The sequence below is a fragment of the Akanthomyces muscarius genome, chromosome 3, assembly GCF_028009165.1.
Source record: "Akanthomyces muscarius strain Ve6 chromosome 3, whole genome shotgun sequence".
Classification (NCBI taxonomy): Eukaryota; Fungi; Ascomycota; class Sordariomycetes; order Hypocreales; family Cordycipitaceae; genus Akanthomyces; species Akanthomyces muscarius.
The window spans coordinates 1,195,802-1,213,681 of record NC_079243.1 but is presented as its reverse complement, the minus strand read 5'-3'; the positions used below and the strand labels follow the sequence as shown (position 1 = coordinate 1,213,681).

Genomic DNA, 17,880 nt, shown 5'->3' with positions numbered 1-17,880 from the left:
GGGTGCATGTATATAATGATTTGAACTTACAGGAGCATAGCGATGGCGCGTTTATTTAACCTATATACCAAATTTAGAGTTTAAGCAACAAATGCCGACTTGAACGAACAGGAAGGAGAAAGAGTTTGACCATCATCACAGCTATGGGGCTTTCGACGGTGTCAGTGATGACGCACCGTGACGAAGAACGGCCGTAAGAAACCCCAACTCCTCACTCCCAGCGGCCGCAGGCTTCCCGCCCTGAAATCCAGCCGTCAGAAAACGGCCCACGAGCCTGGCCGTCTCCACGCGGCGTTTAGCCTTCTCTTCCAGCCCTCCACGATAGGTGCAGAATCGCGTCCAGAAACGCGCCCTCGGCTCCTCATGCGCCGGATAAAAGCACCAGAAGCCCTCGTCGCCGTTCGTGGTGAGCGTGCCGAGGACAATCTCGACCCAGCCCAGCGCCATGCCAAACGGGCTGATCGCGGCGCGGCGCCAGTCGCAGATGCCGGCGATCTTGCCCGTGGCGACGTCGACGTGGATGTTGTTCTCGCAGAGGTCCGTATGGTTGGGCACAAGAGGCCACGAAGGGGCGAAGGGGTCGGGAAGTAGCGGGAGGAGGGTGAGGAGGGTGTCGAGGGCGAGGTAAAAAGGAGTGGGCAGGGCATGGCGCAGTTGGATCATCTGGGATGTGTACTTAGCGAGTAGTTGGGTGCGGTCTAGACGTGGAGTATCGATGCGTGTGCAGTCATGTGCACTGTAAAAGAATTTAGTGCACGGGGTGTCGAGAATTCCAGGAGCTTACCCTACCACATCGTCGAAAATTCACAGGAGTGTCGTTCCTCGAGCCCTTGCGAAAATCAGGTAGCATACATTGTGTCGGCAAACTTTACCGGTACGGCAATCATCGAGAAGGATCTCGAGCAAGCGATGATGTATGAAACCACCAGAGCGCTCAATGCACGCTATATGCGATGATGTCACGAAATAGCCAAGCGGAATACTCGGAAATGTAGATCGATCACATTTCCGATGGTTGGGGTTTTGGGGCCCGCGAAAGAAGAATACGGGGTAACGAAAGGGGTAGCTATTCTCGAAAGGACGAAACCCATGTGGTGTTGAGAGGGCCATTTTCTGGGTATATAAATAGGAACTTCCGCGAAGTTGGCTCTATTGTACTGGCATCGCAGAACCAAGTACAACAAGCAAAGTTCAAAGCAGTTCGGAGTTCGCACGACTGCTCACCTTGAAGCTTCAGTACTCGATCATTGTCGCCGCCGCTGCCTGCACCGCAGCACGCCCGCTTACTGACAATGGGAGCTTTCCCTACTGCGAAAATGACTATATAGAAACATGCATGGTAAATGTCTATCTATGCTAGCTTAAGCGTCGCTGCGGCACAAACCTGATCCTGTGCTGTTGACGGAGACTGCTGCTCTGGCTATCGCTGCTGTTGCATCCTTGCCGGCCAGTTGGTCCGCCAGAACGGCCCTGCCCTTGGAGTCTCGGAATAAAAGTCTACGAGCCTCAGCTTGCAGTTACTTAGGCCCCAGTTTAGTTAGTTTCAATACAATGCGAATGAGAGGTTCATTTAAAAGTACGTTATCTAGGTCTGTGGCTCAAAACTTCCGACGAAGAGGAAGGCGTGCACTTGAAGCTGCTTCACATATTCACTGACACTTGGAGGGCGTGGCCAAACAGTGGTCAGCAGTATGGACGAAAATTTGCTCACAGGGAAATAAAAAGTTACTCATTTCTTGCAAGGCACAAGTTCTTGGAGACAGAGTCCGAATTTGCCCGGCAACTGCTGTTTGAATCGCTAGGAGTGAGTGGAATTGCGACCGGAGATAGATCCCAGAAAGGAAGGTTCTTTGCTATTTAAAGGAGGAATAAATGGCTGAATATATAGCAAACGTTGTGGAGGAAAAAGAGAAGGGAAAGGCTAGAAAAATCGGGCAATGGCAATATTCAGGTTCAATGTATAGATATGGGAGGAATTCGCCAAAGGCAGTCTCTCCAAAAGATTTGCTGACACGCAAGCGAGCGCACGTCTGTGTCTGTATCGTGGCCGGAGATCGCCAAGGCACTGGAGGTCGTACGGGATCCTATCGGCTGTGGAGTATTATGCTAGCGCTATCTGTGTACTAGGGACTAGCTGGAATAACCTCTATTCAGCGCCGTTGGTCTAACGCTCCAGTGACAACATTTACCCCTTTAATGAGTACTCAGTGATGGAATAGGTACCTAGTAATACAATAGCTCACAAATGTAAACCCGTGCTGATTGACGGACGGCTCATTGTTGCAATGTCCAACAGGCCCAAACATTCGGCATTGGGCATCTGCTCTGTTAGGCATGTGGATGACAGCCGGCAATAGCGGGTGACCAAAACAATCAGCTCGAAAATTAGATCACCAATTACTTGCGACATGTGGCTAAAGCTTACTATTCCATGTCTACCGTTGTCCGCTAATTATAGAAGGCAGCTGCCGCAGAACGATGTAGACCTCGGATCCGGCACTACGGCACCGCATGATCGACAAGCTGGGTGCTACCGCAGATACTACCTTCCAGACTAGGCAGTTAGGGATGGCTTGCTATCTCCGAGCTACCTATTCGCAACAAGCCGGACTGGACAACGTTTGCGCCATTGATTCAGACTTATTCATCTTCCCCAGTTGGAATAGCTAGGCTTACGTGGAAATGTGAATGCTCTCAGTTCTCCGACCACATGCCATCAGTCTTGCAACTATAAAACCCACGTTCGGCGCCACAATGCTTGATGAAGAAATAGAACATGCTCCATTCCACTTAAGCAAACTCACTCGGCAATCTGCTTCATTACCGCCTATACATCTTCATTATGAAGTTTTCGGTTGCCCTCGCTGCCCTCGTCGGCGTGGCCGCTGCTGCTCCCCAGCAGCTTCGTCAGCGCAGCCCTCACGAGCGCTCGACCACCCGCCGCAACCGCACCAACCAGCGCCTGGGCGAGCCCTACACAAACGCCCACGGCGTTCGGTCGCAGACCTCGTCCAACTGGGCCGGCGCCGTCAAGCACGCCAAGGGCATCACCAAGGTCGTCGGCACCATCGAGGTGCCGACCCCCCGGGGCGGCAGCGCCGACCAGTCCGGCGCCGCCTGGGTCGGCATCGACGGCGACAGCTGCCAGGCCGCGCTCCTGCAGACGGGCATTGACTTTTACGGCGACGGCAGCTTCGACGCCTGGTGGGAGTGGATCCCCGACAACGTCGTCATGTTTGACGACTTTCCCCTCAGCGTCGGCGACAAGATCTACATGGAGGTCGACGCCTCGTCAAAGACGACGGGCGTCGCCATTCTCGAGAACCTGACCACCGGCAAGAAAGCGACGCACACTTTCAAGCGCACCCCGTCGACGCTCTGCGAGACTGACGCCGAGTGGATCGTCGAGGACTTTGCCGACAACCTTGCTGGATTCAGCGACATCACCTTTACCAACAACTCGGCCACCACATCCTCTGGCACCATCACCCCCGCTGGCGGCACCATCATCAACCTGGCCAAGGAAGGCACTGGCCCCCTTGAGACTGACTGCGGTATCGACGGCGACGACGTCTACTGCAAGTACATTGGCAACCTGTAAAGGGCCAAAGTATGAAATTTCTTGAATATACATAGCCTCTCATATATATCACTCAAATAACGTACATACAATCTGTGAACATGAAACCATCATACGAGTACTATTTTGTGCATTTCGCTGGCGTCTGTACAGTACTGCTGTGCCCACGCGGTTCCCATTGTAACGTAGGCACACCTGGCGATAAACTGACAGCGTCTTTCATGGCTGCCTCAAATATTATAAAGGAACATGTCATAATTCTGTAGATTCGAAATTTCTTTTCAATTTTGCACGGTTTTAATCGCTGGTCTTGACTATTTATCGCACAGTCTAGACAAGTTGTTGACGAAGACCAAGAAAAGAGATAGGCAGCACATAAGTCTCTGTCTCTAGACCTTGCTTCAGACAAATCGAATAGCACTAACTTGAGGAACATGAGTCCCGCAAAAAGCAAGCAAAGCAGACAGAATTGGAAATTACAGCCCATCTATCTTTCCCAAGCGCTATAATAGCTCTCGTAAGTTGAGCTGCATATCACGATCCAACAACAAGTACGCATCTCGCCTGAGTCGACTAGGATGGATCCACAGATAGGCGACCATGGCGAGCCACATTGGAGCTGCATCAAACAGGTAGATGAACACCTCATGACAAATGATAAAGCCTTGCTCGCCTTGTCCATACTCGACCGCCCGTAGCAGACTTCTCACCAGTACCAAACTCGCAGTCGCGAAAATCGTCCTGAAGTGGGCTTTCCAGTTGACGCCCGCATCATGCGCAAACATCTTCGGCTCCTCTCGAGCAACAACATGTGTAATGTGCCACGTAAGATAGCAAAAGAACGCCAAGGCAACGAGCTGCACGAGGAGTCCACCGAAGATAATTTTGCGACTGAGCTCGATGAGATGCGCATCCCCTGAGGCAGGCATCACAGTTCCTGCGAGCTGACTCAACAAGCACAGCAAATCAATGAGAACGTATATCCTGGTGATCCACCTCGCAGGCAATCGAGAAAATTTGTTTACTTGCAGTGCGGTGATGGCACCCCCCAAGCTCATGTAAATAGTTGCAGCTATAAATGGCGCGGCGACGAGAATCAGCAGATTCTGTTGGATCCACGGCCCAAGACGTGCTGGGTGCTGATGCGATAGAGCCCTCCCGTAGTAGCCAAAAGTTTCCGCTTGGGTTTAGTTAGTTTGTGTCCCATTTTTAGCCGAGTTTGGTCATGACTGCTTACCGATTCCTCCCAAAATCAGCGGCACAAATGCCCAGGCCTTGAGTCGCACAGCGTAGACAATGTGTCCAAGAGTTGCCAGAGCGAATAAAGCCATGAAAGCGTATCCAGCTGCTTGGCTTGGTCTGTATGGGTAAAACACTAGTACCATTGTGCCATTAACGACTGGGCCAAATGGCCCATCGCCTACTTCGTACTGATCCATGTTGCCCATCTTGACGAAGTGAAAGTTGAAGGGTAAAAAGATGATAATTATCTACTAATAATTTGATAATGGAAGACATCGTTCTGAAACTCTTTATATGCGTGCAGAAGCAAATTAGTTCCAGGTACACAAAATACCAACACCCGATGGCGTTGATGTTGTGGGTAATTTTCGCATTTGGGTGCGAAAACCCTGGCAACTAACTATAATCTATGAGCAATTCAGTACACAGCCCGAGCAACTTCAAATCAGCTGCGCATCTGAGGTTAGATTTAGAAGACAGTGAGGCTATGGGACTTGTTAAAAAAAAGGTAAAAATTGTGGAAGGGCATTAAGACCAGTAGCAGTCACAAACTTGGCTGCTAACGCCCTGACAATGATACGTGAGGTATCACTTACGAAAGGCAAAATGACCGTAGTTCAAGGCGTTCTACAGATTGCCAGGCGCTCGTAGCATACTGGAAGCCCATTCGGTGTCGCACGACTTTGGACCAATCATGGGATTTGCGCATAGACTAAACCCACCCCACCCTGGAGCGTTTGCTTTTTTGACCATTGCTGCAGGGAACCCCCAGGACCGGCCAAGTCTTTAGTTACTCCGTACGGAGTGGGTGCCTGAAAACTGGAGGGCTTCGTCACCCTTCTTGCTTTGGTGGGAGTCGGCCAGCATCTCCACTGCACATCAAGGCGTGAAGGAATGCCCGACGACGCTTTTACCTGCTTCAGAACTTGGGCCTCAGGAGGAAAGGCCTGTTCAAGTCCAAAAGACTAGCAAGTTATGGCAGGAATACGTTGGTGCTCGGAGGCTGCGCACAGCGGCAAGCCACAAGCTTATTGGCCGGCTGTATGAACGCCTACCGGAACTGAGCCTAGAGGAGACAGACCCGCTCCAGTATCGATCAAACCGATCAAACCGATCAAAAACGTAAGCCTTGAAGCCAGCGGCTCAGGAGAGACCTACAGTAGCGCAAAAGAGCAAAAGTAGAGAAAATGAAAAAATAGATAGGATCGTTCACAATGAATCGTCTCATCCAGCACACATTCTCATTCTACAGCAACTCGTTTCCAAAATTCACTACATCTCGATGCCACTCCAGCGGCTTTGATTACGAGGCAATACATGTCGTCTAGCGAGGCTACGAGCCCATGGGCGGCTTCCGGGGTGACGAGGCGCAAGAGACGCCACACGAAATCTCGCGCTGGCTGCCTGATGTGCAAGTCGCGGAAAGTCAAGGTACGACGGATCAAGGACGTCATCCCCGCAGAAGGTAAACCGCCGAATCTGACCTCTGCAGTGTGACGAAATGAAACCCGAATGCGGCAATTGTATCCGCTTCGACGTTGCGTGCGACTTTCTGCCGTGGCCGGATAGGAAAGCATGGGCCAGCAAGGCTCCTCGACTGGACGTCAAGCGTCCCGGCCGCCCTCGGGCCAATTGGAGCTGCCGGCGTGTGAATCTAGTCGCGGCCCCTACACCAGAGATGCAGTCGTCGTTGGCGAGGTTGAACTGCGCCCCAGATTCCTCACCCCCGTTGGACGTGGATAGCCTCGAGCTGTTCCACCACTACATGACTACCACGGCTGCGACACTCGGGGATGCTCGTCTGTGGCGTGACGAAGCACTCAAGCTCGGCCGGCAGCATCCTTGCATCTACCATATAATTCTTTCCATCACCGCTTATCATCTAGCGAAGCTTCGTCCCATTGAATCGCTGAGGTACCTGATCCTAGCCGAACAGCACTACGAAGCCGCTGTAAGAGGGGCGACGAGCATGCTCCCTCGCCTTGACATCAATAATTGTCAGGCAATCTACATCGTTACGGTGCTAATATGTTTCACCGCGTTTGCGAAGGGCCCGGCGCCCGGCGACCTGCTTCTCGTCGCTGGGAAAGGCTCTGTTCCGTGGCTATCATTGCTACAGGGTGTGCGCCTCGTGCTTGAGAGTATTGGCTCACATGTTGTCTTTACTGGCATCCTTGCCCCACGAAATTATGAGCTAGAACCGAAAATATGTTCTTGCACGCGCACAGGCGGGTTGTCCCCGCTAGTCCTGGAACAAGTGTGCCAGCCTCACTACCTGGGGTGGGATTGGCGCAAGTCATTCAAAAGAGTTGGCGACTTGGCTAGTTCGCATCCTGACCCAGTTCTGGTCGCTATGTATAAGAGAGAGTTTGAATCGCTCGCCCGATGCTTCGAGACAACTTTCGGAGCGGAACATGTACCACAAAGCTGCACGCAAGGCAAAGTATCCGTCGTCATGGCATGGGTGTACTTACTGACGCCCGAGTTTCTCGAGAGGCTGGAGCAGAAAGCTTGGATTGCCTTGGTAATGCTCGGGTACTTTGCAGTTCTGCTCCAGACAGTGGAAAGATATTGGTTTATCAAGGATTGGAGTAGTCACATTTTACGAGAGGTTAGGCAGACCCTAGGTCAAGATTTCAACGACTTATTCAGATAGCCAAGTCATCAAAGTATCTGACGAATGTAACATTCGGATTATCACATAAAAATACAAAAATATATTCCAAGGTGTTTTAGCTGGCGTCCAATTATTGAACAGTGCTGGCAAGACTTGCACTACAATACCATTGTGGGAAGGTAGCAAGTACATGCAGGCGACTGGCACCAGAAGTCTCTCCGCGGTTTGCTACCCTTATGGCTTGGGATCCCGGCGTGCCACACAATCGCTTACGCTTGCCTTGATTGCCTGCATCATCACTGCGCAGTAGCCCTCTGTGCCTAAGCAGGCCTCGCTCTGGTTGGCGCATGTACCGGGGGCCAACCACGGAAGCTTTGGTGTCTCGCGTTCAGCAAGGCACTCTTGGCTCTTCGCCTTTCTTTTACTAGTGAGACAAAAAAGCTCCGAGCCAAGGCATTCTTCCGAGTCCATCCTGCACGCAGCGCCAGAGTTGTTGTATATCCACGGCTTCTTTGCAGGAGCGGGTCCATCGGATGACTGACTCGGCTCGCGGTCGGCGAGACATGCCTCAGCGCTTGTGTACTGCTTAGGCTCATCTTTCTTAGTCCATGCCTTTGAATCGCAGTATTTCTGCGTTCCCATGCACTCTTCAAACTGTCCAGGGAAACACACTCCAGATAACTTTGCTGCGTCAATAAAAGGTAGTTTTCCCGAGGCGTTTTCTTCTTGTGCCTTGGAAAACTGTTAGATTATGCGGACTTTTCAAATGCTGTCGGTATGGCGTACCTGTTCTTTAGGCGTCTGAGACGGCTCGGCAGGTTGCTGGTTCGGCTCGCGAGGCTCATGGGCATCAAAACATTCTTTGCTACTCTCATATGGTCCATCCAGCCCGAGAGGCTTGGGGGACTCATCGAAAGCCGTGCAGTACCAGTCGGTACCACAGGTTTCCTCATCAGAGCCTCGGAAGCCACAGTCAATGGAAAACTGCCCCGGCTCTTTGTACGGTAGCTTCACCTCCGCTTGCCGCTCATCAAGAGGCGCTGCAGCAGCAAGAGCGGCCCAAGAGGAGAAAAAGACAATGGAATACTTCATTGTAAGTGACAAGTAAGAATCAAGATGTTGAAATAGAGAGACTGATGCTAAAGTGGTGTAGTAGCTTGTGAATGGTGAAGAATTCTCGCTGGCTTGAGGGAACTGATGGGTATTATATAGCACGAAGCTCAAGACGGACTATGTACAACTAGAAAACGATGAAATACTACGTGGCAGTGTTTTGAGACGGTATGTTTTCGCATAAATGAAATTTCGCGCTTCCCGCTATAATATCTATGTGACGGGAACTGTGGAGGCTAGGATAGACGAAGCCTCATGCCCGCGTCACCTACTCCACCTCCTTTACAGTACCATTCAGTCATGCAACTGGTAAAATGCGCCTCTTGCGTAAATATAGTGCTCTGAGTAGCGCCATCTAATGTCGTTGGTACTTTGAAGCTGTTCATGTCATAGTTCCATGCAAGACTTCAGTGCACCGGCCTCGCCGAGTGACAAGCCCTTGTCTCGTTTTAAGAGGGACATTGATGGTTTCGAAATAGCTTTCTACAGCTTTTACAGTGCCACTCTCACTGCCATAACTATAACTACGACTATTATTACCGTTAGTGGGCCGATATACACTCCTCACGCGGGCTTAGCTGTTTATTCTCAGTGTTTGCTTAGGTGCATTACGAGCCAAATAGAAGAATGATCCATCAAAGTCGTGGCATTAATGTTATAGTATGTATTGCTATCTTAATTTTATAGCCATACTTGTCTGGGTCTTTCAGAGCCGGCTAATGTTGGTCACCACGCTGGTTACTTGCTTGCTGATGATCGCGAAAGGCCGCCATGCAAACAGTATACTTTAAGAAACTCTCCTGGATGTCGATATTTGGTAGTCTAGGCGGGAGGGTAATATCACTCTTCCCCACAAAGTAGCAACCTCAAGATGCAGGGATACATGCCCGTCCTCGAATCAGCCATCAGCCGACGCGAGACCGTATCATGCTACATGACGGGCGAAGGCATGGAAGTCATGCCGGCAGCCCCGCAATGGCGCCGAAAATAATCTAGAAAGACGATTCGTGTGGTGGGTATCGGTAGCGCCGCGATGCGGCTCGGCGGCGGTGTTTGTGGTTTTAACGCCGGCGATGGGGTTTTAATTCCTCAACTTGTGTCAGCTGGTTCCGCGGCAGTCGCCACAGTCCACCTTGAGCCATAGCTGCATATACTAAGCGGGCTCTTGCATTCAACCCATTGATGCCACAATGGAGCTGCCAAGTCCCTATTTGAAGTGACGTCGAGCAGGATTGTCCGGAATATGGCGTTGGTATGCCACGCGTCTATCGAGACAGCGAGGCGGGTAGTGGATTTTAATGGAAATGGTGGGCGGTGCAGGAACACAAACTGGTCCGCTCGGCAGGTGCTTTTGCAAAAAGTCGGCAAGAGGCAGTATACTTGCACAATGGACATGGAAGAGGATGGAAATGACATGAGCCTTAGAATTGCTAGCCCAGTCATTGCTGAAGGAGGTCGTATACCTTCTTGATAAGACAGAGCAATCAGGCCACATGGCCCAAGTTACACGAGTCACGGCCCATCCGACTTTCGCTGTGAGTGTTTTAGGGCATTATCGAACGGCAATAATTTGCCAAAAAGTGATCTTGACGCTGTCTTTGCGTCTTTTGAAGCCTTTGTGGTTGATTAGCAAAGCCCTGCCTTTGCATGCATTCTTATAGTTGCCAAGAAATTGCTTACGATATGCAGGAAGAGATGTTTCAATACTTTGAAGAGTTTTATAGTGTATTTTATCCAAGACAGAAGAATGTTCTGACTGTGTGGTGTGAATATAGTTTAGGATATCCAATTATCTGGTACATACTACCACAGGCAGTAGAATACACCGCGTCCCGTCTAGCTCTTCCCTACGGTCGTTTAGAGCCTAAAAACCGAAACCGTAGATTCCAAGGTCAGCGTAGTGTACCTCTATTTCTAGAGGTGCGCAAGGGGGGGGGGAAACACATTGCTGGCAAAAATCAAGACTAAAGCGTATCTTGATATGATGAATCCTATAAAAATCATAAAATGAAAAAAGTCTTTCCGTAGAGTTCTGGTCTCGGCCGTGAGCAATTCTATTTGATACAAAGTTGGCTCATAAGATCTTAATTAGGGTAAGATACTAAATTGGCTTCTTCTAGCGACCAACCTGCATCTCTAGATAGTTTTGCAGTCTCATCTCTTCTGGTGACTGATGAACGAACTGCTCGGACATACATATATGCTGGTATTGCAAAGTCGTCCCGTGTCCTTCTAGCTCGCAAAGGTATGGTGTGTGATGTCTGATACCAACTATCAGCTTTATTGACTAATAGTTACTTAGAGGGCTCCTTACACCTGCGCGCCTGGGCCACCAGCTCCAGGTTTAGTAGTAGAGCCACCAAAAGTCCTCGATGCGCTGTTTCCACTTCCAAAGATACTGCTATTTCCCTGGGGCCTTTGGCCGAAAGGGCCATCCGTGGTTGAACCAAAGCCGCCAATGGGAGTCGTTGGCGTGTTGCTAAAGACTGACGCTGAAGATGAAGAGTTGGTATTAAACCCGGTAGGCTTGGACCCAAACAGCCCGCCTTTGGAGGGCGTCTGCGCCGTCGAGCCTAAATTCAAGAAGCTTGGGGAGCCGGAGTTTTGCAGGCCGGGATCCTTATTGATAGCCGCTGGTTTGTGCTCAGTGAACATGAATTGCGGCCTGGCATTTGATTCCGTAGTAGAGCCCCGACCAAAGGTGCTTGCAACCTTGGCGGATTGATCTCGAAGCATGGCGCTAAGGTTGTTGGCTGCCGCTGTTGCACTGCTCGCGGGTGCATCTACCTTTTGGGCATGGCGACTTTCGTGGCCGTTCTTCTGAAGCGTATCGGCAACTATGACATGCGGGAAAAAAAACATCATGCTTAGTCATATCACTCTTCAGTGGCCTGATTCTGAAGTTGGAACTGTGACTTACCACTGGTGTCGTTTGGCCGTGTGGGATTTTCCAGTTCCGTTCGCGGTCGCCATCGCCGACACTGTTCCAAGCCCGTTTTTAGAGATTCAATTTCTTGCGAAAGTTGATCTCTGCGGGACTTGACATTGCTCGACTCTGAAGCTAGCTTGTTTAATGTAGACTCATCCATCGCTGCGACTTGCTTGGAGGTAAATATGCTGGGCAACTGCTGAATCAGACAGCCTTCAACGGCTAGGTTCGTTACGTTGTCCAAGAACGTGCGTCGAGATATCTGTGCCATGTTAGCGTGCTGTCTTTAGCTAGCATGCACACCATACTGACCTCATAGTACGCCTGCATCATATTGACAATTTTTTCCGTGCCGAGGGACCCTCCGTCTACAATCTGGGCCAGCTCTTCAGCAAAATCGTGCCGCATTCCCCCCGAATTGTCACGGGCTTCGGTGTCATATGCACCGTGTTGAATGTTTCCCCATCGTTTGACCACGCGATCGACCGTCCAGCCCGACATCATCTGACAAAATTCCGCCTCTACTGGTGCCGCGTACCCATTCGCATAAGGCGCGACTAATTCGTCCAGCTTCGCCTTCAACATTGTCTCATGCTCCTCAAAAAAAGGGTCGATATATTCGCTTAGGATGGCATCCCGATGCTCGCTATCCTGACCGATGATGTGGCAGAACAATTGTTCGATGAAGAATTTTGCGTATTGGATGACACGTTCGACATGGAATCGCGCAATCTTGTCCCAACGATTAGACTGCCGCTTAAACAGGTCAACAGCCACTTCGCTGTTGCACGTACCAGGCAGTTCACTACCCTCACTTGCCACAATGGGCTCGCGTAACAAGTCGTTGATGTCTTTGCGAGACATCTTGGTCGGGAGTGCAAAGTCGTAGGGATTTCTTGCAAGGAAATCGACAAGAGCCTCTGGTACCCAGTCCACTTGGCTCGTCTCTTTATCCTCGTCCCCAAACGGCGCTATTTCGAAGTTGTGGCCTCTAGTAGTCATGATATAATCAAAAGCACGACGGAAGCACTTCAAGTCCGCACGCAGACGGTGGAGCGGTTCGGTCAACTGGCCGAAAAAGTGATCGGCGTAGTTGCCCCTCATCGCATCTCTGACAAGTCGCTGAAATTGCTCGGCAATGTCAGCCAGAAACACCCGCTTGTCCTCTAGTTTGGGTCTTTCTACCCCAAGCTGGCCTCTTTCCGTCTGCCGCTTGGCTAGGTTGGCCTCAATGTCTTCAACGACTTTGGGCAAGCCGCGGCGGATGTGATTATAGAGAACCGTGCTCAACTTCTGTCGAAGACTGTGAATGCCTCGATCTTCCTCCACAATACTGTTCCAGGGAGATGTCTTGAAAAAGGCGTCTTCAATCTCGTCTCGAGTTTCCGTGCCGTTCTCGTCCTCGGCTCTATTGCGCAGAACATGCCAGCCGAGCTTCAAGATATGTTTCGGCTCCCTATTCTTCGCCAATTGGATATGCTCCCTCTGCAGGTGCTCGCCCAGCTTGAGGTCCGGTTTCGTGATGATGCCCAATGTTCGCTCTCGTCGGGGGTCAAAGTCCTTGACCTTGGCGAGAGCGTAGTGGTTGACAACAGCCGTCTTGGCCTCGACAACGACGAGGATAATACTGTTCTTGTTTTCCATGTAGCTCTCCACAAGTTGATTGACGATTTCAATTCCCTTTTCTGATTGAGTTGCGATTTCATTGTTAAAGATTCCAGGCAAGTCGACGAGTCTGAGAGGAAAGTGGCCGGGGCCTCTGATTTTGACGCACAATACATGCCGCGAAAAACCGGTCGTATCTTTGGTGATTCCCATGTATTTTTTCGCCTCCTCGACAAGTGCGGGCAGGTCTTCCTTTGAAGTGCCTGATTCGTCAAATACGCCTGCCGGCTGCGGTTCATTTTTGTGAAATCGAATGGCGACATTGACGCTTTCTTCCTGCGCTCGGCCGAGAATGATTTCCGTCGCGAATCGAGTGCAGAGCCCTGCCGCGGTCGGGAATTTGACGCGAGAGATGGCCTCAAGCACAGACGACTTTCCTACGGCTTGTTGGCCGACAACGATCATCTGTGGTATGTCGACAATGTCGCCCACACCGCAGGAGCTCAGTTTCGCCATCAGGCTGTGGAGAGCCTCCGCCTCGGGGCTGTTGAGCTCACTCAGAGCAGCGGCGCTATACAGGCCGGCCATACCTAGTACCTAGCTTTGGAATCTTGGCGTGGAGAGGAGAAAGAGTTGCGAGTGAACTGCGCCGCGAAACTGCTTGAAAGGCGAGGAAGAAAGCTTGTCAGCGGTACAGTAGCCATGTTATACTTGCTCTTGCGTCCATTGAGCCTAATGCTAGTGCAGGTGCAAGGGACTACGCCGGGCCACGAGGGTCATCGGAACCGCCGAGCTTCTCCAACAGGCAACAGCTAGTCAGTTGCGCCAGGTTTTGGCGAACAGTAGTTGGTTCGTTACCCCTGAATTGGACAGCCTTGTCGTTGAGTGGTTGAGAATCTGCAGACAAGAGCCACTGCAACCTTCCGCAACGCAGAAGGGACACAAGGCTACGCCGAGCTGGGTAGAGAGCCCCTTGTCGCGTACATGGTATACACTGCAGCCGTCGGATTTCCGCTTTGGGATTGTTCCCGCCATTGACGAGTTGCTATTTCTGGAGAGAGGAGGCCATAGTTGGCGGCTTACGGCTGCGTGCGAGTCATTCCCTCGACGAAGCCGTGGTGGCGCAATCTGCAAGTACAGGGGGGAAACGGGGGGGGAGGGGGCCGGGGGGTTTCAGCAAGTATTTACTTCAAGACGAAGCTTGTGAAGAACAAAGCCACGTTCATAGACAAGGGGACCTGAGTTCTATGGCGGAGGCCATCAGAAATATCAGTAATTGACAGTTGATGAGACGTCGTACGAATACTGAATTCGGAATTAACCATGTACAACTAGTTTAGTTTAAACGTGGCGCCCGGGTGAGGAACCCGCCAGCCGGGCTTGTTCGCTTCTCCAAGCGGAGGTTGTTCTAGCCGCGGGGGAGCCCAGTACTGGTACAACACAGTGTCTGGTCTCGATACACTAGGTAATATTCTGGTAAGCCATGATATAGCGCCTTACCTTACCAATACAGTGTGCTGTGTCCGTACCTGGAGGACGCTCTCGAAACCACCGTTTCCGACGGAAGCATCCTTGGGGCGCTGCAAGTAGAACAGCGTACAGGTAGATGTGACATGTCGTAAAAAGAAATTCTATCGCCGTCTCGTCTCCTGATTATATCTCTCGTATTGGAAAATGCGCTGAGGTTAGTTACTATTACCAGTAGTAGAGGCAAGACTAACCTGTACCAGTTCCCCCTGCATAACGAATCTGTCAGAAGATGGAGCACAGTCTGCTTTTCGGCCCCACATGCAAGCCCTTAGCGTCATTACTTACTTTCATTTTTTGTGCAGAAGCATTCATATAACAAACATACCTGCATGCTGATACATACGACCATAGGCAGTAGAATATACCGCGTCCCGTTTGCTCCGCAGCTGTCAAGCTACTGACCGGCAGATTAGTAGTTGGGTCGGTGACGACCAGCGAACACCGGCTGTTGTATGTTTTACTTTTGTCATTTGGTAAAAAGTTTTAATATCTTTTTTTGGCTGCTAGAGTAGTTTTGCGGGTGGCGGTGGAGTTGTGGGCTGTCAGTCGCGGGAGCTTGGCCCAGAATGCCTAGTACACCAAGTTCCCTAACGCGGCGAATTTCGATCGTCATGATTAAAGAGTAGTGTTACTTGATAAAAACAAAGACTGCGATTATAAGAGCATTAAAATCCTGTTAGATTTTTTGGTTCTGCTTCATCAAGAGAAAACCCGACTAAATTACAAATGAACTACAGTTGTCGCTAGTACAGGACGTGGCAGAAGTGACAAGCCGATATAACAAGCACGGCGAAGCTGTGATTTCTTTTCGTCCCGCGTCCTGCCCAATTGAGCCGAGGAATATTACTCCTGAAATATTATATCTAGCACTGAAACGTCGACAGGAAGTATTTGAACTCGTTGTACATCGCAGCACTGGTACTAGGCACCTGAACGGCAGGTTTAGGATTGTGACAGTGGCGCGAAATGCGCGGATCTGGGGATAGTACATATTCACGAGATTTATAACCTGCATTCACACCAAGAAACTCCTAGATATCTCTTTACTCACCCTCCACATCCTCCACCACCGCATCCTCCTCCTCCGCATCCTCCTCCTCCGCATCCTCCTCCTCCGCATCCTCCTCCGCATCCTCCACCACCGCATCCTCCTCCACCTCCTTCTCCTCCGCATCCTCCGCCTCCGCATCCTCCTCCTCCGCATCCTCCTACACCGCACCCAAAACCGCAACCGTAGCCACCTCCGTATCCCCCGACGCCGTATACATCTCCCCCGACAATGAGGGCAGCTGCAAATGCTACAGACGAGTGTGAATGCCCTCCATATGAATCTGCATGTCCTATCCGTCTCACCATCCTGGCCGGAACCACAAAGCGTGTCACCTCAGACGGCACGATGGAATACCACGACTGAGCGTCATAATAGTTTTCGACTTTCAGCTGGCCATCCACCTCCCTCTTCCAACAGCGAGCTTCCGCCTCGTTCACCTCGCGCTCCAGTAACAGCTGCAGGGTTCTCCTCTTGTCCGCCTCCACTGCCAGCGCAACATTGCACTCATTCAGCAGCGGCATCCAGTGGCTATACAGTTCGTTCTTGAGGACCGCTTCCGCTTGGTGTCTATCGTGGTACTCCTTTTCCTCTGAAGAGAGCTGCCTCTCCAAGCGTTTCAGTTCCTTTCGCTGTGCATTGCGATAAAAGCGGGCACTGAAGAGTCGAATGGCTGGCCTGATTCCCTGCATCGCTGCCTGTGTTCGTTGAACCTGTGCCTTCATCGCGCTGGCACTGTCCTCTTCAGTGGCCCATTTCCTCATCTCTTCGTCCACTTTGGCCTGTGCAAGTGCCAATGATTGCTGCAGGTCTTTCCGCAACACGTCCTTGTCAAATTGCTCCAATTCCACTGCCTTTTTCTCAATCGTCTGCTCATATTCAATCCTACGCAGCTTGATCTCGTCAGATCTGTCTTTGTTTGTGGAGTCAAAGTACGACTCGCCATATTTGATGGCCCAGAGTTTCGCCGTCATATCCTGCGCACTGGACCGCGTTTCCGTGCGAATTGTATCGTCGTGATTGACCTGCCGCCCTACGTGCGTGACGCAATAGATGGAATATGCAAAAGGCGCGAGTTGATGCGTGTGCCAGCAGAGATCAATGTCAAGTGTCGGTACTACCGTTTCCCCTGTCTCCTTGATAAGCTGCAAGAATCGGAGGTAGCGCTCCACCGCGTTTGACGGGAGGGGCGGCAAGGCAAGAACGCGGTCGACGAAACCATCTTTGCAGAATTGGCGCAGGGGGCTATCCCAGAGATTAAATATCGGCATGCCGAATATGCCTTGCGAGTCCTGCAGAACAGCGTCTTTAGCTCCTCGCTTGGATCTAGGGAGTACGGTCCTGCATGATGGACAGGCAAGGCCGGCCGTCCCGATTCGGTATTTGACCCAGTCCGCCATTCTGATGACACGCGCAGGTTCGGCTTTGCAAGCTGCCGAGGAACAATAGTATCGTATATCGACAGCATTGTATGTGGAAGAAGAAATCGAAACAGCTTTGTCGTTGAGCGTCAGAACTCTGTACGGAGTCGATGGATACATCCTGCTCCATGCGGCCTCGCTAGCATCGTCATGATCGGATGCCAGCATCCGCGCGATCGGAAACTCTGCTCTCCCCTTCCATATCTTGGGAAATAACTGGTTGATATCTCGCCTGTAGTTGAACGGCGCGAGCATATGTGCGTAGAAGACAATGGCGACATCCCTGTTTATGTATTAATGTTGGACTACTGAGGTTTCTGGCTGTCGGCCAAGGCCGGGCACCTACCATGGAGGCACGACTAGGTCCGGTTCCTGTCGCCGACGGTTTCGTCTGGACTGAAGCATGCGCGACTCTAGTAGCTTCAAGTACATTGGATACCGCACCTCGGCGTTCATCAAGATGGACTGCAGCCTCCACTGAGCGGCCTGCTCCTCTCCATTGCACCCGGCTGGTGGCGCGGGGAAGAGTGAGGCATCACGGCCAGGGTAGCGGGCATAGTGTACAATACCTTTGAGTTTTCGCATGAGACTGATGTGATTCTGAATTGTCAAAGTCAACCAATGCGCGGAGTGCCAGGTTGGGAAGAAGAGCTCACAGCAAGGCGCTCCGGCGAGCTAAACTCAGCCTGCTCAGGAAAGATACTCTGCAGCGTTGCCATGGCAGGCAATAATATATAGTGATTAACTCTGGGCGAGATATAATGCCTCAGTAGTATCCTGGAAGTTGGCCAAGTG

The 17,880-nt window shown here is 51.1% G+C and overlaps 6 protein-coding genes across 8 annotated transcripts; 2 read left to right on the top strand and 4 right to left on the bottom strand.

The window, feature by feature from the left end:
• Nucleotides 1-141: 141 nt before the first annotated feature.
• Nucleotides 142-663, bottom strand: LMH87_001688 (uncharacterized protein; the record flags this gene model as incomplete). The annotated part of the gene is made up of 1 exon (XM_056193003.1): nt 142-663. The coding sequence occupies one exon, from the start codon at nt 661-663 to the stop codon at nt 142-144; it is 522 nt and encodes a 173-aa protein (XP_056050084.1).
• Nucleotides 664-2,842: 2,179 nt separating this feature from the next.
• Nucleotides 2,843-3,601, top strand: LMH87_001687 (uncharacterized protein; the record flags this gene model as incomplete). 3 transcript variants are annotated; one of them, XM_056193000.1, is made up of 2 exons in its annotated part: nt 2,843-3,291; nt 3,345-3,390. In XM_056193000.1, 2 exons carry the CDS (start codon nt 2,843-2,845, stop codon nt 3,388-3,390), a joined length of 495 nt encoding a protein of 164 aa, XP_056050082.1. The 3 variants fall into 3 exon arrangements, with proteins under 3 accessions (XP_056050082.1, XP_056050083.1, XP_056050081.1); XM_056193001.1 differs by lacking the exon at nt 3,345-3,390 and having other exon boundaries at nt 2,843-3,121; nt 3,193-3,240; XM_056193002.1 differs by having other exon boundaries at nt 2,843-3,601.
• A 482-nt stretch (nt 3,602-4,083) lies between these two features.
• On the bottom strand, nt 4,084-5,028 carry LMH87_001686 (uncharacterized protein; the record flags this gene model as incomplete). The annotated part of the gene is made up of 2 exons (XM_056192999.1): nt 4,084-4,760; nt 4,818-5,028. The coding sequence occupies 2 exons, from the start codon at nt 5,026-5,028 to the stop codon at nt 4,084-4,086; spliced, it is 888 nt and encodes a 295-aa protein (XP_056050080.1).
• A 1,111-nt stretch (nt 5,029-6,139) lies between these two features.
• On the top strand, nt 6,140-7,478 carry LMH87_001685 (uncharacterized protein; the record flags this gene model as incomplete). The annotated part of the gene is made up of 2 exons (XM_056192998.1): nt 6,140-6,253; nt 6,315-7,478. 2 exons carry the CDS (start codon nt 6,140-6,142, stop codon nt 7,476-7,478), a joined length of 1,278 nt encoding a protein of 425 aa, XP_056050079.1.
• A 2,626-nt stretch (nt 7,479-10,104) lies between these two features.
• LMH87_001684 (uncharacterized protein) lies at nt 10,105-13,674 on the bottom strand (the record flags this gene model as incomplete). The annotated part of the gene is made up of 8 exons (XM_056192997.1): nt 10,105-10,166; nt 10,233-10,308; nt 10,681-10,813; nt 10,867-11,389; nt 11,473-11,743; nt 11,794-12,213; nt 12,276-12,332; nt 12,409-13,674. 8 exons carry the CDS (start codon nt 13,672-13,674, stop codon nt 10,105-10,107), a joined length of 2,808 nt encoding a protein of 935 aa, XP_056050078.1.
• Nucleotides 13,675-15,659: 1,985 nt separating this feature from the next.
• On the bottom strand, nt 15,660-17,804 carry LMH87_001683 (uncharacterized protein; the record flags this gene model as incomplete). The annotated part of the gene is made up of 6 exons (XM_056192996.1): nt 15,660-15,824; nt 15,970-16,549; nt 16,608-16,648; nt 16,786-17,368; nt 17,432-17,685; nt 17,742-17,804. The coding sequence occupies 6 exons, from the start codon at nt 17,802-17,804 to the stop codon at nt 15,660-15,662; spliced, it is 1,686 nt and encodes a 561-aa protein (XP_056050077.1).
• Between the last annotated feature and the right edge of the window lie 76 nt (nt 17,805-17,880).